This window comes from Gopherus flavomarginatus, chromosome 2 (genome assembly GCF_025201925.1).
Source record: "Gopherus flavomarginatus isolate rGopFla2 chromosome 2, rGopFla2.mat.asm, whole genome shotgun sequence".
Classification (NCBI taxonomy): domain Eukaryota; kingdom Metazoa; phylum Chordata; order Testudines; family Testudinidae; genus Gopherus; species Gopherus flavomarginatus.
The window spans coordinates 298463261-298489072 of NC_066618.1; the positions used below are offsets into that span (position 1 = coordinate 298463261).

At 46.3% G+C, this 25812-nt stretch overlaps 2 protein-coding genes across 3 annotated transcripts in view; one reads left to right on the forward strand and one right to left on the reverse strand.

The window, feature by feature from the left end:
• RHPN1 (rhophilin Rho GTPase binding protein 1) overlaps positions 1 to 25812 on the forward strand; it is a 974759-nt gene that overhangs the window by 661220 nt on the left and 287727 nt on the right. The window lies entirely within an intron of this gene.
• The window catches only part of ZC3H3 (zinc finger CCCH-type containing 3), a 374847-nt gene that overhangs the window by 86268 nt on the left and 262767 nt on the right, over positions 1 to 25812 (reverse strand). The window contains exon 9 of one of the 2 annotated variants that reach the window (XM_050940706.1): positions 20717 to 20848. In XM_050940706.1, the coding sequence (XP_050796663.1) occupies positions 20717 to 20848 (132 nt within the window). Of the gene's footprint in view, positions 1 to 20716; positions 20919 to 25812 lie in introns of those variants that run through there. The other variant, XM_050940707.1, reaches the window with a different exon arrangement.

Genomic DNA, 25812 nt, shown 5'->3' on the forward strand with positions numbered 1-25812 from the left:
GCTTCCGACAACAGTCCTCAACTTGAGACAACATCACCAGGTATAGGTGGGAAAGAGATTATTTTGAATCTTAAATGGCTCTTCACCCCGTGCACAGGGGTCAGTCTTCCAAGACACTTTGGGTATGTCTACATTGCAATAAAAGGCCATGGCACAGCCACACCTGGCCAGGGTCAGCTGACTTGGGCTCATGTTGTGGGGTTATACATTGCAGGGTAGACACTGGCGCTCAGGCTGGAACCCAAGCTCTGAAATGACATTTTAGGGGTGGGTCTCAGAGCTCAGGCTCCAGCCTAAGTCTTAATGTCTACACTCCTATTTCAGCCCTGCAGCCTCAGCCCCAAGAGCCTGATTCAAATGACCTGGGCTCTGAGATTCAGTACCACAGATGTTTTATTGCAGTGCAGATGTATCCTTTAAGGCTACAGTTCTAATCGCTCTTTCGGAAGCGTAACATGGAGATTACCTCCACAGAAGAGGCAACGCGCAGAGGTATGGATCCCAGAATGCTGAGCCGCTAAGGTTCAAAAGAGATAGACAGTTCAACTATTTGTTATTTAATTCTTATAGGATCGTAGTGGATTGGAGCCCAATTTCAGGATCCGTTTGGTGACAGCCAGCTATGGAATAGTCAGATTAGTGCATCAGAGTTGTATGAGCCCATTGTAATCCTGAATGTCTTGAAAGATTTTGCCAGGAAAGGAGAGAGAAGGAATGTGTATCTGAGCAGTGGAATAAGTAGCACAAGGTCTCCTCCTCCTCACCCCTTGACAAGGTCACCCACTAAACTGATTTACATCAAGGAATACCATTCCAAGCTACCTTGCTTCCAGACTGTTGTAACATCAGGAGGTCTGTGGATTCACTCTACAAGAGAAATGCTTCTGTGACCCTTCTTTGCTTTACAAGGCTCCCAGACCTCCCAAACACTAGCTTCCAGAAGATAACAGCTCTTAGCTGGTGAAAGACGCAAGCACACCCTATCCTGCCGTGGCTTTTTCTGCATCAAAGACGAGCAGAACTAGGAAGCCACTATGATGGGCACCATGGAAAAAAAAAAACAACCTTGGAAATGGTCAAGAAATACAAAATTCAGGTGAAGCGCCGCACTTAATCCCCTTTGCGCACACAGTTTGCTAGGACTTGCTGCATTAACGACAGCACTTCAGACACCCCCTCTAACACACAACCATTGAGGGACTTATTTTCAATTGAATTTGGCATAATTCAGCATCATGACTTTGTGTATGTCTACATCTAAAATTTTGCAGCGCTGGTTGTTACAGCTGTATTAGTACAGCTGTATAGGGCCAGCGCTGCAGAGTGGCCACACTGACAGCAACCAGCGCTGCAAGTGGTGTTAGATGTGGCCATACTGCAGCGCTGTTGGGCGGCTTCAAGGGGGGTTCAGGGAACGCAAGAGCAAACCGGGGAAGGAGACCAGCTTCGCCGCGGTTTGCTCTCGCGTTCCCCGAACCCCCCTGCAAACCGCAGGGAAGGAGACCTGCTTGCTCGGGGGTTCGGGGAACGCGAGAGCAAACCGGGGAAGGAGACCAGCTTCGCCGCGGTTTGCTCTCGCGTTCCCCGAACCACCCTGCAAACTGCAGGAAAGGAGACCTGCTTGCTCGGGGGGTTCGAGGAACGCGAGAGCAAACCGGGGAAGGAGACCAGCTTCCCCGCGGTTTGCTCTCGCGTTCCCCGAACCCCCCTGCAAACCGCAGGGAAGGAGACCTGCTTGCTCGGGGGTTCGGGGAACGCGAGAGCAAACCGGGGAAGGAGACCAACTTCGCCGCGGTTTGCTCTCGCGTTCCCCGAATCCCCTTGCAAACCGCAGGGAAGGAGACCTGCTTGCTCGGGGTTCGGGGAACGCGAGAGCAAACCGGGGAAGGAGACCAGCTTGATTACCAGAGGCTTCCTCAGGTATGCTGGGATACCTGCTTATTCCACGGAGATCAAGAAAAGCGCTGGTAAGTGTCTACACTTGATTACCAGCGCTGGATCACCAGCGCTGGATCCTCTACACCCAAGACAAAACAGGAGTACGGCCAGCGCTGCAAACAGGGAGTTGCAGCGCTGGTGATGCCCTGCAGATGTGTACACCTCCTAAGTTGCAGCGCTGTAACCCCCTCACCAGCGCTGCAACTTTGTGATGTAGACAAGCCCTCAAGGTAGCTCTGAAATACCTGCTAGCAGGAAGTCTGGGCTACAGCACAGAGTTCTCTACAAACTTCTTGATGTAAGCGGCAGCAAGATCCTACAGGAAAACTATTCTCCTCGCTGATCCACAGACGTTGCAGGCATAGTGTAAAGGGATGTGCCACATGATTCACTAGATGGTTACAGGTTTCAGAGTAGCAGCTGTGTTAGTCTGTATCCACAAAAAGAACAGGAGAACTTGTGGCACCTTAGAGACTAACAAATTTATTTGAGCATAAGCTTTCGTGGGCTACAGCCCACTTCATCGGATGCATAGAATGGACCATACATTAAGAAGATATATACACACACAGAGAACATGAAAAGGTGGAAGTTGCCATACCTACTGTAAGAGGCTAATTAATTAAGATGAGCTATTGTCAGCAGGAGAAAAAAAACTTTTGTAGTGATAATCAAGATGGCCCATTCCAGACAGCTGACAAGAAGGTGTGAAGATACTTAATATGGGGAAATAGAGTCATTTCGTGTAATGACCCAGCCAGTTAAGCGTTTATGGTCTCTTCAAGTACCCAAAGGGCCATAGGGAAAGGAACACGACCGCCATTCCCACACCAGCAGGAAGTCAAAAAGTCCCACATATACAGCACAAACTCTGAATATTAATGCTCACTGTGCAGTCACACACTGTCATAACATATTCCCAGATTTGGACCTTAGCGTCCAAAATATGGGGGTTAGCATGAAAACCTCCAAGCTTAATTACCAACTTGGACCTGGTAAAGCTGCCACCACCCAAAAAATTAGAGTGTTTTGGGGCACTCTGGTCCCCCCAACACCCAAATTCCTTGAGTCTCACAACAAAGGGGAATAAACCATTTCCCTTCCCCCCTCCAGGTGTTCCCTCCCTGGGTTCCTGGAGAGATATACAGAAGCAAGCTCCGTGAATCTAAACAGAGGGACTCCACCCTCCCTATTTCCAGTCCTGGAAAACACAAGTACCGAGAGAGAGCTAATCTCTCCTCTTCCTCCCTCACCCAGAGGGTATGCAAAGTCAGGCTAGTAAATCTAACACACACAGATTTCCCCCTGACTTCTTCCTCCCACCAATTCCCTGGTGAGCACAGACTCAATTCCCTGGAGTTTCCCACTAAAGAAAAACTCCAACAGGTCTTAAAAAGAAAGCTTTATGTAAAAAGAAAGAAAAATACATAAAAATGGTCTCTCTGTATTAAGGTGACAAATACAGGGTCAATTGCTTAAAAGAAATATGAATAAACAGCCTTATTCAAAAAGAATACAATTCAAAACACTCCAGCAACTACACACATGTAAATACAAAAAAAAAAAACCAGTATAAACCACTGTCTTATCTCTTTGTACTCACAACTTGGAAACAGAAGATTAGAAAGCAGGAGACAGAAAAATCCTCTCATAGCCGAGAGAGTACAGGCACAAGACAAAGAACTCACACACAAACTTCCCTCCGCCCAGATTTGAAAAAGTCTTGTTTCCTGATTGGTCCTCTGGTCAGGTGTTTCAGGTTACTCCTTTTCAGGTGAAAGAGACATTAACCCTTAGCTATCTGTTTCTGACACACACACACACACCCAACACATTCCCCAATTCTTTTCTTTGTAACTCTAAGCCACAGCCTGTCAAAATGCTAGCACTACCCGTTAACCTGGAGCAAGACACCAGATGGTGGTGCTACATCATCTCTTGCTGCAAAGTCAAGTGAACTTTCCCTCCCACTTTACCAACACTCCAAACCCTGGAGCCTCAGTCAGAGCCCTCTGAAATAACTACAACATCCGGGAAATCAAACAGTTCCTGGGAAGAGCTCTGGCTTCTGCTGCTAGGGAGCATGCTCCTACTTCTAAAATGGCAGAGCATGGGAGCAGGGAAAGAGCTCCAGCTTTCCCATTAACCAAAAGGGCAGAGGCAGAGATCTTAGGGCTGGCATAGCCTTCTGGGGGTGGGGATGATCAGGTATGGTGCACACCACCACAAGGGTCATCAAAGTTGGTGGTAAAAGAACAGCAAGAAACAGCAGCCACAAATTATTTAAAACAGATTTCTAATTAGCAGCTTATTAATTAATAGTAATTCATTGTTATTCATTATACCTGTGGAGTTTCTATCATCCAAACATCTCAAAGTGCTTTACCAACAATAATTAGACAGGTCTCCCGATGCTCTTGGAATGAGATCGGGATGACTTCACCCATCTCCAAGATGGAACAGGACAGATGTGTAACAGAGCTCAACAACAACAACACTTTAGGACAGGAAGTGAAAAATAATGTATCCAAATGAAACTGCAGGAGGAAATTAGGGATGGAGAATGCAATTACAGAGCTGGAATTTGGCCAGGAACTCCTCTGTTCTTGCAAAAAAGTACCATGGGATCTTAAATGAGCACATACGCTCAGGGCCTTGGCTTTATGTCTCAAAAAAAAGATGTCTCTGCCAGGAGCCGACTGAGGAATTAACTCAGAACCGATGCAGAGGAAAGAGAGCCACTTACTGAAAAAGGAACAACTTCCCTGCAGAACATTGGTGTGCCTTGATCTCTCAAAGATGGTGATAAGCACAGCACTGCTTAGCTTGTGGAATCTCAACAAATTATAGAACAGAGCGGAATACCTGCAAACCACAGAAATAAATGAGTGAATACAAAGGCAATTTATACTAACGGAGCGCTACCAAAGAGACGCAGTGCTTCCAGTTAGCTGACAGCAGAGGACATCAAAATGGGCTGGGACAATGTAACCTACAACCATCTTCATCTTGCCACCCAAAGAGACTGGAGTTCCCAGCATGCAGTGCTCCATCTTGAGCCAAACTGTGGTTATTTGTTTAAAAATCCACTGTTAAGGCATATTACTGGTAGTTGTGGCTAATTAAGCTAGGGCTGATTTTCCTGGAAGTGGAGCGATTTTAAATTTAGTGTGTTAGATGCATCTGATAAATGTTATTAAGAATCTGTGAAATTTCCAATAAAACAGGAAAACTGTGCTAAGGCTTGATGGAACTAGATGGATACAAAAGAGAATGAGGTTTGAGCCACAACGAAAGTCACCTACTGAAATTGTTTGCAGAGAATAAAGCAGTTTACTGCTAAACCATAAAACACTGCATCTGGGGATGTGGATGGTTTTCTTTAGGAGTGGCAGCTAATTAGGAAGCACTGGTTAACTAAACTTTATTGGCCAATGGTGATTTGTTATAGTTTTATGTAAATAAAACCCTGTATAGGAATTTCAGACACATCACTTGGGTGACTCCTCTCAGAACCCGTTTCTAAACTAAAATGCAAACATCTATCACTGGCCTCTGATACAAACTCAAACTAGACCGTTTTTAAAAGATGACTCTGGACTTTTCTGGCGTGACATGGTTTCCCCTGGGAACAAGACCTAAAATTACCCAACTGGGTAAAAAGCTTTAAAGAGCTGCATTTGTATATCAAGCTGCTCCACCTCAATCCAGAGCTGCAGAACGAAGGCTACTTTTGTTCTGGACACTATATAGCTCTGCCAATGCATTTCAATACCAACTTGCAGTACCTCTGCTATTCCACTGCCTTCTGGCTATCTCAGGGTCTCACCACTACACTTCCAGTCTCTGCTGGTCACAATGGAAATCAAACCTGTGTTTAGTGTGACAGCACAGAGCTACCAGACAGGCCAGGTGCAAGAAAGAACGAGCTTGGAGATTTTCATCAAACTCCAGCATGGTTTGCCAGTTAGCATCTTCTACCACAATAGAATTTGCAGGCAGGCCTCAGGGTTAGGCTCTGCCAATAGCATCTGATGAGCAGTGGCAAGCTGTTTTAAATAGTGTTATTGTTCTGGACAGGAAGGGTAGCTGGCAAACAACAAATCACAGATCTCCACTTCACCATGATGTATTCCAATGCACTTCCCCGTGTGTTTTCACAGTAGCCTGCTTGTTTAATCTCACCATGTCTCAGTGTTTAACAGTTCCAGAGGGGGAACAATGTACCCACAGGCTTCAAAGCAGCTGATGGAAACAATATGAAGATAGGTATTTAATGCACCATATTTGCTAACCTACACCACGGGGGAGTGGGGGAGAGGAGGGGAAGAGCTTAGTTAATAAAAACAGCTTTACTAATGCAGCAGTTGAGGGAGACAAAATTTAACCCACTTGTCTTTCTCTGATGTGCTGTGGGGGGTGGGGTGACTGACCACAGAAAAGCACATCAACAAACCAGGAGCCAACTCCCAGCCCTACAGATTTTCCCCCAGTCGCTGTGTGTTTTGGATGTGGTGCATTTAGATCAGCAGTTCTCAACCCGTGGCCCAGTTAGCACACAGCTGTGGCCCAGCTCAGCTATGTGCTAAAGCGCGGTCTGCCCACTGCGGAGAGGTCACCCAGGGTCCCGGCTGCCCACTGTGGAGGACTCTGCCAGGGTCCCGGCTGCCCACCGCGGAGAGGTCTGCCGCAGCCAGCCGGCAGCGCAGGGAGGGGGTCCAGGCTGCCGCTGCCCTCCCACCCAGCCCAGGTAACACATTGTGGGCCACATGTATAATAAGGAGAGAACCATTGGTTTAGATTGTAAACTCCTCTGATACTGGATATTATTTCAGGGGTCCCCAAATATGTTGCTGTCCATTCAACACAGAGGCTGTCTCACAGGTCCCACCCCACCACTTCACAAGTGTGAAGATCCCTCTCCCTACACACCCCCACATCAGCTCATTCACGATCGCATAATAGCTCCTTTGCACCTGCAGCCTCACCTGGAAAGTTCACTCCAGGCAAGTCTTTAGTGCACGTGAACCAGCTCTTAATGCAATACAGCTGGTGGGCACAACGAGGAGAGTCAGCACCATCCGACTCGCCCGCACTCTGGACCACCGGCAAGGCATCCTTGGAGTACAGTTTGAGAACTGCTGTCTTCTTCTAGTCCTGCAAGGAGCCATGTGCCAGCCAGGGCACAGCTCCTATTTAAACCACATCCGGGGGGTGAAAGTGAGGCGGTATGGGCCAGTTGGCGAGGACCTGCACTGGCTCATACCTAGCCCACATTTAACTGCTGCCGCAACAGCTCTTTAATGTCCCTGCCCCTTTTGCCCCCTCTCGGCTGCCAATGGGCGGGGACGGGGGCTAAGGGAGCAGCTGCCCCGGGGCCAGTGATTTAAAAGGCGTGCAGAGCCCCGGGTCCTTTAAATCACCATGGGAGCCCTGGGCGGCGCGGGCCAGGCAACCTGGAAAGACTGGCTGGGGGATGCTGACCCCCAGCCCCACCCCTTCTGCCCAAAGCCCTGCCCCTTCTGGGGGCCAGAGCTGTCCCGGCACCGTACCGGTAAGTTTCCTGAGTTACTTTCACCCCTGACCACATTCGTTCATAGACACACACATTTATAAACATATCACTTAAGATCAGTCATCCAGAGCCAGCCCCTCGGTGTGCGTAAGTAAATATAGTTCCTTCCAGGCTGAGTTACACCAGCTGAGGATATGGTTCTCAGTATACATAGCATACAAAACAGCATCTAACTGCTACAGTGACTAGCATTCCGTAAACACCTAAGCCAGATCCACTGGAACAGAGCCGCCTGGTTCTAATTTAGACTGCACGTTCCTCTGATCAAGGCTGGAGTCTCTCTCTATGGCTGCACAGTACCAGGCATATAGAGCAATGCTAGGCTATAATAATAATGGTGCCTGCCAGAATGGCAGCAGTGGATATCGACGCCCTGACTAGCCTGCCATAACCTGACACGTAAGACTCGAGCTGGAGGCCAGGAAGCTGTTCATGTCCAGGGCTCAGACAACGGGACAGCCCGTATGTGGATCAGCTCCATTCACTTCTGTCAGAACGGCTGCCGAGGGAAGGCTTTCAGGCCCTAGCAATGGAAATGTTCAGAAAGAAATTAGATGGGACCCAGAGGCGGTGGGTGAAGAGCAGGGTCTTTCACACACATACATCACTGGCAAATATTCTCGAGAGAAAGGTCTTCTTGTGGCAACCTCATCACCCAACCCCTAAGCCTACATGTAGGCAACAAGAGTGCTTGGTTATGATGTAACGAAGGGACAGCATTAAGCAGTGACTTCTAGTTTTTTAGCTACTCCTCGCTTCTTATTTATCCTTAACAGTATGTCAGCTGTTTACTCCCTCGGGTACCTTTATTAATAAATTTATTAGCCTTGTGAGCTGCAGCCTGCCTGCTCTCAGCTCTTCAGGTCACTGAGCTGTTCCCCACGTGTCTCCTGCCCTCTCTCATCTGGGTCTCATCTCAGTTCCCAGATTGAGCATGGCTGAATTGACATGCAACAACCCACAAAACCATGCAGGAAAGGGCTTTTGGCTTTGGCTAAAATAGTCTCTGGAAACGCTAAAGAAAGCCTGGGACCAGGTTGTATCTAGCAGAAAGCATCTGTGCCTGCAGAGCGATGGACTCTTCCCCATTGAGACAGAAGCAGTTTCACAATGAAGTTCAGACCGAATGACATATGAACGATAGCTTGAAAATCCTAAGGAATGATATGCAATGGATTGGATATGCCCTGCAAGGTCTTTTCCAGCTCTGTGCGTGTAAAGGGGTCCTGGAACAATTGTTTTCTGCTCCCCTGTCATTTTTCTCTGAAGCACTGGGTAGAAGCAACTGTCAGAGAGACACGATATGACTAGATGGCTCAACTCTGGTGCGATGTAGCAATTCTTATGTTCCTGAGAGCCAGTGAAAGCCAGCACATTCCTGATGATGGGAGAGAATGTGAACCATGGCAGATAGTTTACCATGGAACGTTATCACATCATAAAAAGGTCCAGTCCAGATGTGGATTCACATAGTGCTAATTGTCAGGAGCAGCTCACTGGAAATCCTCAAATCCTGGAGGAAGGGAGTCAGGGAGTGTTACATTCTTTTACTTGCATGCAGACTTCGGGGCTACACGTCCAGGTTCTGTAACCAGAGGACAGCCTCCATGTGGTGTTATTGATATAAACTGGGACCATACAGAACATGGTTTGCAACCAAGGTCCTGTGGTAGCACCAAATCTTATGTAAAGGGGGTCATATAAGGTGTCTAAGACAAGGTTATGGGTTGCTGCTTATGATTATGCTGTCTGTATGTCTGTATCATTATGTAGTTGAAGTTATAAGTATTGGCTCTATACTGTCTGTATTTCAAATTTGTGCTGTGCTTCTGGGAGACACCCCAGACAAGTTGGTGTTAGCTCTGCCTAGCCTGCTTGATGGTCCATTAAGGACCATCAGCTACACAACTGACCCATGGAGAGGAGGCAGATATGCCTTGTAACTCAGCAGGGTGTGCAGGGACTTGCCCATGTGACTCCAGACTCCACTTTGCTGTAATTTTCCACAGTAAGAACAAAGAGCTTCAAGCACCTACGGTGATAGGATCTCTTCTATCTGATAGTACAATGAGCTGTAACACGAGGCTGTATGTATCTTAACTTTGTGATATTATTGAGACCCTCTTCATATTACACTCTGTACTACCTTAGAAACGCCCCTCTCTCCATGCACCATCATGATAGCTGGCATCAGCTGAGTGATTGTCTACATCTAAAGTTTTGCAGCGCTGGTTGTTACAGCTGTATTAGTACAGCTGTATAGGGCCAGCGCTGCAGAGTGGCCACACTTACAGCAACCAGCGCTGCAAGTGGTGTTAGATGTGGCCACACTGCAGCGCTGTTGGGCGGCTTCAAGGGGGGTTCCGGGAACGCGAGAGCAAACCGGGAAAGGAGACCCGCTTCGCCGCGGTTTGCTCTCTAGTTCCCGGAGCCACCCAGCAAACCGCAGGGAAGGAGACCTGCTTGCTCTGGGCTCCGGGAACGAGAGAGCAAACCGGGAAAGGAGACCAGCTTGATTACCAGAGGCTTCCTCCTTCCACGGAGGTCAAGAAAAGCGCTGGTAAGTGTCTACATTGGATTACCAGCGCTGGATCACCAGCGCTGGATCCTCTACACCCGAGACAAAACGGGAGTACGGCCAGCGCTGCAAACAGGGAGTTGCAGCGCTGGTGGTGCCCTGCAGATGTGTACACCTTCAAAGTTGCAGCGCTGTAACTCCCTCACCAGCGCTGCAACTTTCTGATGTAGACAAGCCCTTAGAGGTGTGCTCTTGAGGACTGGAGATCAGAGTCTGTATTTACCAGCCTTCTCAGCATGGCAAAAGGCATATCTTTTTGGTCAGCTACTTGTTTGACTATGGGTCATAGCTTCAGGAGGGTTTTCCCATGACAAGTTTCTGTAGAGCAAGGGGTTGGAGGCTGAGTGCTATTTCTCTCTATTGGGAACAACTAAATTAAACACCAAAGCAAGAAGCCAGATGCCAGAGTGCTGGGTGCCTGAAAATAATGGACTACAGTGAAGTTTTGCTGAGTCCTGAGAGAATGAAATGCCATTCAAAGCAGAATGCAAGTCTGTCAGTGTATTGCAGAACGGACGCTAGTGAAAGGGTCTGGTGACTGGAATAAAAAATATTGCACATGCATGTTTGAGGTCTTAAATCAAATCTTCATAGACAGACCCCAACACCCATGCTAAGCCCAATTGACTTCAGCGGGTCTCTACATGGACGTAAATCAGGTTGAAGAATCGGGACATAGCAGGAGTCCTGATATTAACAGAACATCATGGAAGCTTCTCAGGTTGTTTCTGAGTTGTGTGCAGTTGCAAAAACAAATAAAGGCTAGACATTATAACTGAGATGCACACAAAGAGCAGCTTCCAGGAACGACGGACTCAACATGGCTTTCCATGGGTCCGCCTGACGGGGAGTCTTTATTGGCCCAGGTAACCTTTGGGCAAATGGTGAATCTGTCAGGGCTGGGGCTAGAACTCAGGAAACTTAATTCCAAGTTCTCTGCTCTAATCATTAAGCCCCACACCCTCCTGTTCACTTTTCTTACCCTTTACTAGGCTTGGGGAATGAAGCTAGATTGATAACTTTCACTTCCTGTTTCTAGCCCCTCTTCCTTCCTGGATCCTATGTACTAGCATGAGGCCACTGGATAGATTTGCCACACAGCAAGGGAATGTTGACATTTAAAAATACAAATAGTATGAATTGAATTTTTGAAGTAATGAAAAAATTTCTAGTCATATAAAGTCCTGTAGAGCACTTCTACCCTTAGAAACATTGGCACCGAGCACAGGTCCATACAATATTAAAACCCTCTCATTCTGGCGGCTGAAAGCAGTGATAGCTGAAACTACTCTGTGTGTGTGACGTGGGTAAGTACCTAGACGCACAGTTCACTGCGTGAATACGGATGTGTTTGTTGGCTTCACAAGAGCAGAAATGAATTTGTAAAACGTGCTGCCAGCTCTCATCATTCTATTGCAAATATTGCAATATCTTGTGTTTTACTTAAAGCCCCAACTTCTGGAGTCCTGTGAATATGTGAGGATTTCAGGTTCCCTTTTTTAAAAAAAAGCAAGTTTCTAGTCTCTGTACAGAAAAGTTTGAAAACATGAACCCTACAGTCTCAAAAACTAGAAGGCAAATACAAACAACTCAGATTATTTAAAAAAAAATCTCATAAATCAATCTCATGATTTTGTGAGTCCATCTTATGATTTTTGAATAGTTAAGGTTGGCAATATGGCATCTGATTGCTTTCATCCCTTCAGGTGCATGTTTGTTCACTCTGTATGCATCCTTCCTGAAATATCTTTGTGTATGCTACCAAGCTTGGTGCTAAGCACAGTTGTGTGGCTAGACCATGGAAACATCAGCTCTTCCTTTCTCTGTTTCCACACATGCCAGAATAAGTCTATAATGTGACCACTCTTTCTCAAAGTCTGACTCCCTTCCCCCCTCCCAATCCCTTAAAAACCTAATTTGCTGTCTGGGTAAACTTTAGGGGGGTGGGCAAGAGTACGCAGATTGCTGGCTCCTGCGGGGGGGGAGGGGGGGGCGGGGGCTTGTATCAGTTCCCATGGGTCTCTAGTAGGTTTCTCAATCCTACTTTAAAAATGCCACTGTACCAGGGTCAGTACTCCTTTCCTTCCCCTGGCTGCCCCCACCACGTGTGAAAAATAAATGAAATATGAGGCCTGTACTGTTTGGTCTTCCCTTCCATCTCTGCCTCTCATCTGTCATGGACAGTTCTCTGATAAAGTGCAGAAAGGTCAGTCTGCACAGCAGCTTAGTGGAGAGATTGTCTTGTGGATCCTTCCTGCCCACTCACCTCTGCAAATCTCCACCATTCACTGTTTGCAGATCACGCACACACATCTCCCAGCCCATTCATGACTGCATAACTCCAGTCCTCATGTCACGTTCTTGCTAATCTCCTCCTCTTGGAACATGAACAAGGGCAGTTACTGTCGTTCCCAACAGTTGTCATATACTTGGGAGTGAACCTCAACTGTAGCCTGACATATTGGCCTCCCCTGGAATACTTGAAAATGAAGATCTCTTTCCGTACTGCCTTGATACGAAAACTATTAGGAAACGCCCAGCAAGAAGACCCTTTGGTCTTTCGCAAATCTGGACTGGCCCTGCTGTTTGCTCCAGCCATGGCTGCTCTGTGGTTTGGGGCACAGTTGCCACACTCAGTTTGTCGACACAACTGAATTTGGCAACCTGTATTATTAGTGGCTCCTTGAAATCTACAGCAACCTCCAGTTTGTATGTGCTAGCTCACAGAACTCCACCAGACCTTTGAGGAGATGCCATTACTGTTACGTCCGCCTGGAGAGCTGTGACAGATGGAACCAACCTGCCACATTTCCTGTTGATCAATGCCGCATTCTTGGACAGGAAACAACATGCAGTGCCAGCTCGTAGGTCTGCTCACGTCCAAAGGAGGAATCCCACTCATGCGGACAGGAGTGGGACATCACGGATGCACTCTCCACCCTTTTGCTACAGCGGCTCACGTAGTCCTGGACAAGTGTGCTTCTGGCCCCTTCCCATGCATGGACGATCAGCAGCTCCAAGGAGCTGAAAACAACCTTTGTATAGATTGGAAGCACAGCTGGGAAAGAGTCTAACACACTAAGTACATTCAGGAGTCCATCACTGCACTGCCTCCTAGTCCACTTGATTGTCGATCTTTGACCAGGCTCAAGAAGCTCTGGCTCATCCGAAGTTGCCATAACTACACACTGGATTGGCCCAGTTTCCTCTCCATGCTGCTGCTATGGTGCAGCATTGCAGGCAATAACTCCCATGGTGGAAGAGTGCCCAGCTCGACATCTGGAGAGCGGCTTACAACACCTTGACACAAAGTGTGAAGATGCAGTTCTGGCGGGACCCAACTGAGAGTGCCAATTCAGGACCAATTGCTTCAACAGGGCAGTCACAGCCCTAGGTTGGGGTTTTTCCACCTCTAAGGCAAACCAAACCAGCCAGACAAAAAGGACTTCGGTTTCACCCCACTGGCTAAACCACACGTCACACAAGCAAATTCCTTAGACACTCCAGTCTCCCAGTATCACCACCAGTGCCACTCGTCCTGGGGATGAATGGTTATGAAAACCAACACCCCAGTAAAAGAAAATGGTTCTCTCGATCCCAAAGGACCAAGCGCCAGACCCAGGTCAATATACACATCAGATCTTACCCACAAATCACGCTGTTGCCAATCCTTTAGAATCTAAATTCTAAAAGTTTATTCATAAAGGGAAAAAGGTGGAGATGAGAGCTAGAATTGGTTAAATGGAATTAATTACATACAGTAATGGCAAAGTTCTTAGTTCAGGCTTGTAGCAGTGATGGAGTAAACTGCAGGTTCAAATCAAGTCTCTGGAGAACATCCCCCGCTGGGATGGGTCATTCAGTCGTTTGTTTGGAGCTTCAGTTTGTAGCAAAGTCCCTCCAGAGGTAAGAAACAGGATTGAAGACAAGATGGAGATGAGGCATCAGCCTTATATAGGCACTTCCAGGTGTTAGAACTAGGGGTTCTGAGGACGCAGCAGCACCCCCGACTTGAAGTGGTTTCCATCATATACAGGCGTCACAGTTTGGTTCAATGGCTCTCACCACCCCCACTATACATATTCCAGCACCACATCCTATTACATGAAATCAGAAGAGAAAAGTATGTACAATTACACTTCCACTGACCGCACAGCCACCATGATATTTGATCTGTGCTCCCTTTTCGTAAGTTACACGTACGCCCTAGCATGAGTCTTTCCACCACCACGACTTAATGCCTTTGCTTTGTTAACTCAAGGAGAGTGCAATTGGCTAGGACACTTGAGATCCAGGTTCTAGACTCGCTACTAATTCCATCCTGTATATTATTAACAGTGTGTAGAATGCTGCCTTATTAAGGACTAGTGTGTACATTTGTATAAGAATTGTTCCATCTTTAATAGATCAGATGACTTCTAATCTCTACAATTTACACAACTACAAACAGGAAAACATGTTGGCAATTTGGGAAAGAACGATTAGGGCTCCCTCATCCCATCTCATTTCTTAGCAGTTACTGTTTAAGTCACAGGGCACAGATACTTTAAAACAACTGGCATCATTTTCATTAAAAGCTCATATGTGTATGCACCGTGTGCATCCCAAAGCTATAACCTGGGAGATGAGCAAAGGCTGAGCTTGTCATCCTGAGTGTTCTGGAAGAAATTCTCAAAAGTCCTTACGACGAGGCACTGGAAACAGCGTGCAATAAATTATAAATAATAATGGATATTTTTATGGGCATCTAATAAAAACCACAAGTGGAACTTCCTCAGCGAAACACTGCGAGGTCCACATGACTGCAGGGAAGAGCAGGAGAAGCAGCTTAGAACCTCAGGACCCAAACAGCTAATTTTCTAATAACTGAACATCCTTTTTTAAGTTTATTTTTACATGATGCTACATCAACCCCAACCCCACTTCCTTGCCTTGTCCTTTCACAGTTAAAATTGCAGACGGTTGGGCTATGCTGCAGCTTGGACACAGAACGAGAAGCGATTTATTCCCGTCCTAAATTATTCAAAAGAAAAGGGACTGCGCATCTTTAACAAGCCATCGTTTTATGAAGCAAGGTTAACGTTTTTACTTGATTCAGTAGAATATTATAAACTCTCACGGGTCCATTTGAGGACTTTCTTCTTCGAGCAAAAGAAACAGACTCAGCACTTTTTATATTATTTAGAGAATAAAATTAACCCTCAATGGCCCAAGCTGGTATTACTCCTCCCCAGTTAAATATGGCACGCTCAGCAATTCCCCTCCCATATATAATTACAGGCTGCTATCCATCATCTGTAGGAGAATGCTTTTCTGACACTCCAGAAGTGACGCAGTAAGCGCTTTTACTAATAGAATAAATATTCTAACTATCTCTTTTATATTTTCATTTAAATTGGAATATTTTAAAATAATTGTAGACACAGTGCCTGGATGGCTAGCACTGCGTTTAGAGGGAGATTGCCAGATTACTTTATTTCACCTGGGAGGGAACGTTTACTCTTCACCCGGTCCCCTCCCTGTACTGCCACAAGATGTAACTAGGCCAAAGGTTAATTTATTAGTATTTTTCTCCTCTGCTGCTGATATTCCACTCACCTTATAGCTCTTCCTTTTCGCTCTTCTTCCTCCTCTTTGACAGTTCTGTTTTGCAGTTGTCTCTCCTATGGAATCTGTATATTTCATGCTGCTTTAGCAAATCCATCAAGCACAATCCTATGTCACAGCTGAACTGCCACATGGTCTGTGACAGTGCATGTGCCTGCTCCATTAATGGGGAAACAGTGGTTCCCTCCCCTCACCGCAGAATCTGAGGACCTGCTGCTCCAACTCTGCCTCTCTACTTCCCAAAACAAAACGGATATCTACCCACCCTCAAGAGAAAAGCCACAGCCACAGTTATCGGGTTATGCCCTGGGAGTAAATCTACTGGAGCTTTCATCTCCATGGGGCTGAACTCCACTGCTTAGAAACCATCTCGGAGCAGAGCAGCAAATTTCTGGATTGTAGTCTTGGCTGCAAGAGTTGTAACCTAGACCAAAGGGCAGGAAAAATGAATCGGGCCTCCTCAGGCTCCATTTCAGAGCAGCACATGCTCAGTATACAATGGTTAAGTCCCCAATGTAAGGGGGAAAAACTTCTAAGACCAACAAGTGTGCAAAACTGTGCCTAGGCAAACGCTTATTCACATGTATCTATGAAATGCAATAAAATAAGGTCATCCTATCGGGATGGCGCCCTGAGGTTTGGCACACCCAATATCAACAAATTATTATTTCGTTAGTAGTTTGTTTTTCAGCCGAATAGTCAGTGCAAAACACTGTTTGCAAAGTTCCTGTCAGGTTTAAATATGGTGTCCAAGTTCTCTAACTGGGGGGAGGTGGCTTTTCCCTGAACTTCATACCTGACAGCATATACACCTCCTTTTTCATGAACGAAAGCAGCTGTGGCAAGAGAAAAAGCCCTTTTGGAGGCACTTATCTGACATCTTTTCTCTACCAAAGGCTTCCAAAACATGTCCTATCATGGGGAAATTTCGTGGACAGGAATAGACAACTTTTCTTGGCAGCCTAGGTGAACAGAAGCTAACTGAATACGTGTAGGATTCTACAGGACAGAATGACATAATGCAGCCAGTGGAGAGATGGCCTATCAGAAAACCCATCGCAGTAGCCTATGCTACAACAGACCAGGCAAAGGGTTCAGATTCATAGTGAAAGGGCAAAATGAAGCGGGGGCTGGATGTCTTTCAGAATCTTTGGCTGAAAATGGCAAAGACATTGTTTATTCTGTTTGAAAATCAACTGCCCAATTCTTTATGAACTATGACTTCCTGCTTCCAAAGCTCTCACATGACAACATCCTTGGAAAGCATAGTCTTGAGATGAGAACGAGAGGACAAGAAATGTCGGTTCATATCCTTGCTCACCACAGCGGTAAGAGATGGGAGATGAAAGGGAAACTGTTATATTAAAAGATGAAGCAAAGCCCGCAGAATTAATGTGAGTAGACTGAAAGGAACCTTAAACAAAGAAAGGAGCACTCTAGCAGATACGTCTAGCTCTCGAGGTAGAAAGCCACAAGGGTTCAGTATTGCAGGAGGCACCCTGTAGCGTTCTGCAAGGCTGGAGCTTGTGAAAATGTATCCAATCCCACAAAGCGCGGGTTTGAAAAGCAGTATGACTGAATGAATGGGAAAGGAATTACAACCAACCTGCCTTTCCCAGCCAACAAATCTGCAACAACTACAGGCAACATTCTAAATGAGAGGCTCTGTCTGAAACACACATTTGTTTTCTAATGAACGTTGAACCTCAAACAGTTCAGAGGTTCATGTTTCCCCAAACTGAGGCAAATCTATGGTCTAGAAATGCAGCTGGAAATTTCACAAGATCAGGTTCTCACCAGAATTTCAAGGACAGAAATAAAGAAACGACCTCTTCTCTTAGCATGTCATATTTCTACATCATGGCCCAGCTGAAGCTAGCAAGTGCAAGACACAGGCATACCAAATTCTAAACAGAAGCTGTTCCCTGAATAATTCTGAACTTCAAAAATAGTTTGGGACAAGTTCTGGACAATGATCAGGTCTGGTCTTATATGAGTCTAGGGGTACGTCCAGACTACCTGCAGTATTGGCGGGTAGCGATCGATTTATCGGGGATCGATATATCACGTCTCGTCTAGATGCGATATATTGATCCCCGAACGCGCTCCCTGTCGACTCCGGAACTCCACCAGAGCAAGCGGCGGTACCGGAGTCGACGGGGGAGCCGCGGCCGTCGATCCCGCGCCATGAGGTAAGTCGGAATAAGATACATCGAATTCAGCTACGGTATTCCCATAGCTGAAGTTGCGTATCTTACATCGACACCCCACACTAGTGTAGACCAGGCCAAAATGTCCATCCTTGTTTGTCTGCCCCCTCTAGGCTAAAGTGCTAAATATCCAATGGGAAAGCTGTGAGCCATGTTAGAAGTGAAATCTGAAAACACGAATCTCTTGATCACACAGATATGATGTTACCTCAGTGTGGCATCAGTTTGAAGTCTATAACTTTTTAACAAATTAATATCTTATAGTTGCAGAATGTGTGAGAAAATGTTGGTCTGTTTCAGTACTTCCCAAGCCACGGTCCATGGACCACGAGTTATTCAGAGTTCTAGCTGGTCACGCGGTACTGACTCTCCTTATTTTCATTTGCTGTATATCACTTTAAGACCATCTACAGATCTATTCAATACTTCCCTGATACTAATTTCCAGCAATTGCCTTAGGAATGTTATGGGATCAGAGGCAAGGCAGTCTCTTAGAAATTACATGATGACAATGGGAAGGGGGCACTGGACTGTGAGATGTTGGATGGGAGGAGCTGGAGTCTGTGAGAGATGCTCTCTATTACAGTATGAATTAGACCAGGGAATGGCTGGGATCCCCTAGACTATAACAGCCATTATCTGGCACGAGACTTTAGACTTCTAGAGGATTAAGTACTGAGCTCACTGGTTTTATCACAGCTTATTCAGAAAGCTTTGATCACCCTGTTTAAAATTCATACATGCAATTGTGACACTTCTATCACAAGCATTTTATTTTCTACAGCTTCCTCCGATTGATATTTAATTTCTATTTCCATTAATCAAAATGTATCAAAGTTCAGAGTGTTCAGACCTTTAGGTAAGACTGATGATCACATGCATTTGTGAATGATCTTATAATTATTACTTTGTTAACAATAGTTAGATAGTTTTACACTGTCACTCTCATACCAGAAACCTGACTTAAATTCCTTTCTATTTTTGCATCTGTAAATAGCTGCTGGTACAATCTGCGGGTGCAAATTCATTTGCAAATAACATAAGTTAAAAGTATTCGTGTCCACATCTGTGCCTGCAATTAACACAGTAAATACAGTGTTGCTGATGGCGCTTCACAAGCACCTGCGAAATTGGACTCGGTTATTTGCTAGCACAAAGTGGAGGCCAAGGTAAGATGCCTTTTAAAAAGTTATTTGTGTAACTGAGCCATGTAATTGCAAAGACCTCATTGAAAATCACTGCAGCTTTTAGCCAAACCAGCAGTCGAATGAACAGAACTACGCAGCAGTATGTAAAGCCATGTGTCTTGGCACAGTGGGGAAAGGGAAATACCGGTTGCCTTTTTCATTTAGTTCAACCAAGCCACGTAACGGCCGCCCAGAAAAGAAAGCTCTATAAAGCTTAAAGCAGACAAAGTTCCTGGTGACTCTTCTAACCAACAGCACAAATGTGGGTGAAGAGGAGCTATTCAGGCACAGAATCGGAAGAACAGAGCTCTCCTGTACACTACCTGCGAGCACAGGTTTCCCTGAAGACTCAGTGACTCGCACCATCTCCAGTCCAGCCCTTTGAGAAGGTTTTGGGAGGATGAGGGAGGGACTCACCTTCCATCCTCAAAGCCAGGCATTTCTGCTAAGCTCTGGCTTTACCAAGCGAATCTTCCCAGCCTTGCCAAAGACAGCATGCGGGGAAAAGATGCAATGCAGGTTCTAAGTAACTGAGAAATTAAGCAGACTTTGGACCTCTGAGTAGCGTACTCCTTAAGCAGCAGAGGGAGACCATGGAAGGCCTCAGAGTGGAAAGATGTCAGACCAAGCTCAACTTTTATTTCTATTGCATGATGCCCAAATCATTCCTTTTTAGACAGAAGTTTCTGAGACTTCTCCATGTCTCTCTCCAGGATGACCATGTTCCTTTATCCTGCTGCTTTTCCTATGCATAGGGTCATCAATTGAAGTGTCGGGAGCTTGGGGACAGCTTTGCATATCCACTCTAGATCTCTATGAAGCCCACTAGGGACCTCACTATGTCAATCTGATTAACATGGGAGGCATCCAGACAGGATGGTTATGGCCACCAGGACAAAACTGGCAGACAGATGGCTAGAAATACAAGTTAAATTTCCCAAGTCCTATGACGTTTCACAATACTGTTTTCAGTGAGGAAGGGTGGCCTCAAACAGACAGGGCTGCAGGTCTCATCTCTGCCATGGACTTCCTATGTGTGCCCTTGGCGAATCACATAGAACCTCTATGTCTAGGTTCCCTCTCTGTAACAGGGGAGGTTTTATTCCTTCCTTTTCCCCACCCCTTGCCTGTGTTATTTACTTAGACTGTCAGCTCCTCAGGGCAGGAACTGTCTCTTACTATGCATACAGCACCTTGCACAGTGCGGTACCGATCTCAGCTGGGCCTTTAGGTGCAATGGTAATATTATACAACCGACAACAGCAGCACTAAGTGTTGGAAGTTTTGCAGAACCCCTGAAGAACTCCACCCAGGTGGATCTGATAGGAGAATACGCTGATGGCACCACACTGCAGCCCCCTTCCTTCTTTTCTCTGCGTGTAAGGAAACAGCCCTTTTGCCCATAAACCTTTTGAAATGCACAGGACTGCTGTTCATCACGTCCAGGTGTTCCACAGCTTTCAGCTCTACTACTCCCCTCAGTGTCATAACCAGCATGAAAAACAGCTTGTGGGTTACCAACACCCCTACCTTCCCTCCTGCAGGGACTCAGCACCGCGTATCAATCACCACAGTCAACTGAAACCGAGAAAGATGCACTGACAGCCAGTCACCTATTTACCTTTTCGCCCAGGGGGCAGTAGCCTTTGAGGAAATCCTGGCACACTTCAGCTTTCCTGGACACGTAGACGTGGCTGTAGGGGCAGTCGCTGTTGTTGCAGATTCCTTTCAGGAAGTATGAGCACACTGGCATCTGCACGGGTAGAAGATGATCAAACCGTTACCCCTCCCGCATAGATTAGGAGCCGTTCCAACACCCAGAACTGAAATAAAACCATGACATGCATAAAATTAAGATACGCCTTTTGCCAGCCGCTGATCCCGGGGGTATTTTTAGATCTTTTATTGGTCTCTTGCAACAAAGCTCTCTGACATTACGTGGTCCCAGTGTATACTTGCAGGGGGCAAACATACTGCTTGAGCATCCTTCAGGCTAGCTCAGAATGGGGTGAAATTAATGAAATTGCAATTGTGGTGAAAAGTGCCCCTTTACAACACAGCGAAGTGATGGGGGAGTCGCTAATAACTCAAACGTCACTGGCGGGGCCTTACTGGCACAGGCTCCGTGTCGGATTGCGCTTCCTTCACCACCAAAAAGCAGTTAAAGCTCCTGAATAACCTTGAATTGGAGAGAAGCAGGTTGCTGCTCTCTAGATTCTTTCACTTTCAATGTTTTTAAGCAGAAGTCTCACTGCCCGGGGCTCACATTTCATTTTCAGGGAACACTGAATCCGCATTCCCCGGAGATGGAACTTCAGGAACCTCAGACAGCTTGGTCCTAAAACAGAGGCTCTCAACCCAAGGGTCATGACCCCCAAGGAGTTGAAATAGAGGCGTTTCACCTTGATCTTTCCTGTTGCTAGTCAGGAATGAGGGGCTTGGCTAGAAGGGAGAGGGCGCCATCAAGGGGTCCCGGGATGGAGAAGGTTGAGAATCACTCCTCTAACACATTTTAATTTTTTCTTTCACCAGCAACAGTCTCGCTTCAAACCCAGATTTCAGAACGGATTTCCCTAGGTGTGTGACCTGTGGTGACCTAGGCCACTGGAAGTCTCTGTCTTGGCTAGAAAAGGAAGAGGATACACACTACAGTGTATGTTTCTTTGCTTTAAAAGGCGACTATGGAGCAGAATGCCATGGGGAACAGTGAAAGTAAAAGGACTGGTCTGATTCTTTCGCTGGGGCTCTCTCTCATTCTGCAATGACATACAAGTGTGTCAGACAACTGATGCCTCAGATCTGCAGGCAGCTCTCGACAGAATGCACATTCCAGAAGTCATTATTTACAGTCGTTTTGCAATACAACAAGCAAAGTGAAACAGTGAGAAATCAAGGATCCTTATGGTCATGCCTCAAACCATAAACTTTACCTTCAGCCAGCTGTTATATTAAACACAAATTACCAGCCTGCTGTGATATTTTAGATTTTTCAGTCACCGGCTATGGCATACAACCGCCAAAACTGACTAGCCAGCTACAAATCTGTGCTTTCCCCAGAAGAGAATGTAGCCCTTTGGATCTGTGCCGATCCCCTAGTCGCAGATGGCAACGTGCAGTTTCCGAAATTGCTGCTATGATCCATTTGTTCTCCCTTCTCCGTACTTTGCTCTTCATTCCTGATCCTCACCACACAGACACACACTGCTCACCTAAATGCAAAATTTACTTACTGCATGGCAGTGTATCAATCCCTCAGCTACAGGTATCACCTTATTCCTGCAGGTTCGAAGAGCCCCAACCCAATACTTACAATTCTGAATAAATGCAGCTGATGTTCTATGGAAAAGTCTATTTCCCTGAAGGACAGATTAGGGTTTTCACTAAATGGGCTCACTTGAGTGAGACACACAGAGCGGGTGGGCGTGGGGGAAGCACAAAGGAAAGAAAACAAAAGGGAAGAGTTTATTTTTAATTGTCTTTTAACTGCAGCCGTTAGCATAAAGGACTAGGCTCTGGGGCTAGCTTTTCTGTTGGTGGTGCTGTGACCGTAAATGATTCCTTTAATGTAGTTTTTGATATAGAACCCAAATTAGCTCTAATAAAAAGGGATAATAAAGCCAGCTCTTATACAAAAACAAAGCCCTCCTAGCTGTCAAGCCTGAACCATTATCAAGAGGAAGCCACATTCGCATTTCAATTAACCTTGTTTGCACCCCACTACGTCCAGGCAAATAACAATAACATTAATTCAAGGCACTGGTGCGGGGCCTCCATATGAGACAGCTTTGAATATGTACATGCTTTGGAGCTGGCAGCTAATGAACCCGAAACTCAACGTGAATTTTCAAATTGCTCACAACAGAGTTTTGAAGCTCTATTAGGGAGAAAAATGCTGATTCTTTTCAAGTTCCTCAAGGGGAAAAGCTGTTGTAACAGCAGCATGCCTCTGCCCAAGTCCTAGCCTCTCGCTAACCTTCATTCGCAAACCCATTCATTCACACTTACTGCTGTCCCTAAATCATCAGGAAGAGGTACGGCCTGCTTCTCCACATAGTCCCACAACACACCAGCAATTTCAGATCCACTCTTGGCCAAGATGGCTTTGTTCTGGATGCCTCTCCTCAAAGGGGCCACGGCTGAACCTTCATCCCACACCTTTACCTGCCCTCCTGTCAATACCTCCCTCGCTTTCTCTGCCACTGATACTCTAACAGCAGCTTTGCTTTTCAGACTGTATGCAGGGTACCAGTGCAAATGAAACTCATCTCCTTCTAGGTCTACTTAATCCTGCCTCAATGCCGGGGATGGACCTCTGGAGGTCCTTTCCAGCCCTACATTTCTATGATTCTCCCCTTACCAGGACAGCAAAATACCAAAATTGTCCCAATCTCTGTTTTGGACAGCCCCATGTCATGCCTGTCATGTGATCTATGCTAGAGGGATTATAGCTTATGACCAGGGAAAAGAATCTGCTATAACCCAGAGACCAATTGGTGCCAACTAGTAGAGGACAAAGAGGGTTTTACATGTTCCCCTGGGTCAGATATATACGTAATAGTTCACCAAAGAGTGGCATGAAAGGTCTCTACTGAGAGCCGATAGCCCATTATAATCATTGTAAAATGTATGTATGGATATGATTTCAGAAGTTATGTATCGATCATGAAAATTATGTTCTTAAGATCATGGAGTCAAGGCCCGTCACCAGGAGGTGACATATCTCAGACAGGTTCCTTTCCAGCAGGAAATGCCAGACACTGATCTCCCAGTCCGGTCATATGTGTATTATCTGCCTCCCATTGGAAGCCTGTTTGCCTACTGAGCCAGGTGCCCGTCAAAAAGTTGTGAAATCTACAAAGGAGAAAATCTATAGGAAGAAACAAAACAGTGGGGCAGGGAGGTACCCTGTTAACAAATGAAGACCAAGGATGGGACTTGTATGTCTTGGGATGCAAAGGAACACACTGGGTCCTTCACCTAGGAGGTAAGCTGTCCCCGTGTGTCTGTCTCACGGAAGAAGGATCCATGCCAAGCCTGGCTGTAAAAGGCTGCAAGGACTTCGGGTGAGCATTATTCTATAGGATACAAGAGTAGCTAGTTAACTAAGTCTAGTTTATAGAATGCGTGTTATTTTATTTCACCTGTAGCACTTTTTCCAATACGTCTACTTGGTATCACTTGAATCTCTGTGCTCTGCTAAATAAACATATAAACACTATAAACACTGACGTTACACTCCATAATCTTCATAGAAAGATTGTTATGATATGAATACGGTATAACTAAGATTTGTTTTGTGCAAGACAGGAAAAGCCTGATTCAGCAAAACAGGGAGAGGGAACGCAGGCTAGTGGAGCAGGCAGGCTCAGTGAAACCCCAGTGCATCAGGTGACATCCCGGACAAGGGGTCCAATCAGTCACAAACATATCTAAGGGCTGCTTGTTAAGCTGAGCTGCGATCTGAGGTGGAACTCGTGAGCTGGGGTGCACTGTTCCTTTCGAAGCAGCGAATATGTGAACACTGTGAGTGTATAGGACACCAGGGGCTGGATGTTCCATGGAGATGCTTGGAGGGCTCAGGAGTTGGAGTGTGCCAATTGCTAACTGGTAGACAGAGAGAGAAGAGGGCTGGTGAGGCCCAGATGGGAGTGCTTGTATTGCCCGTGGCTAGTGGAGCTGGGGAGTTGACCCCTGACAGGCAAGGACAGACAAGGATTCCTCACACTAAGGGCAGGTGGAGTGAGATGCCTCCCAGCCCTGGATATCCCTGAAGTGTCACACCTGCCCACCATGAGGCACAAAGGGCTGGACAAATTTTGAGCAGAAGATTAATAAAAATGGTCCTGATTACTTGTTCTGTAGAGGCCTGTCACTGTGCACCACGCAATGTGTCAGAAGAGAGGGTCTAATTAACTATCGAAGTAATTCCATGGTCGTATTATCAGAGCACCTCACAATAATTACTGGAGCAACTTTTGCTACACCTCTCTGTGGTACAGCAGGTCATCCCCCTTTTACAGATGGGGAACAGAGGCACAAAGCAGATGAAGTGATTTGCCCTAGGTCACACAGGAAGTCTGTGCCAGAGCCACAAACTGAATCCAGGTATCCTGAATCCCAACCCCATGCCCTAACCACTAGCCCATTCTCCCACCGCTGGGGGTAAGGCCCCCAAGGAGATTTCACATTACCTCAGACCAATACGGGACAATGGCTCATGTGAAAATGAGCAAGGCTCCTCTGGTGGGGCCCTAATCGTCTCACTCCCACTCAGAAAAACAAAAGGTAAATCAGAGTAAAATAAAAGAGGGCAACTGCAAAATCCCATGCACCATTCACAGTCATTAGACCACTTATTATCTGGTAAACAACCAACAATGCACTAAGGTACTTTCAACAGAACACCTCCTCCCACATAAAGGATACAAGCAGAGCAACCGCTCCAATGTCCCGAGAATATCGTGCTCATGTGCACGTTCCACTAGGGGTTTCCACAGCTGCAGTAACTTTTCCACTGACTAGGCCATCAGCTGCAGCAAAGGACCAATGGGCGCTTCCTTACAACGCGACGAACCATCCACCAAACACACTGACCTACGGCTGCCACTGGAGACGTCAGCAGGTAAAGGAATGCTCCGCTCGCCTTGCCAAACTGGTGGATTTTCAAGGGCTGAAGCAGCCTGGATTTGTGCGCCTGTTTTCCTGAAAAGCTACATG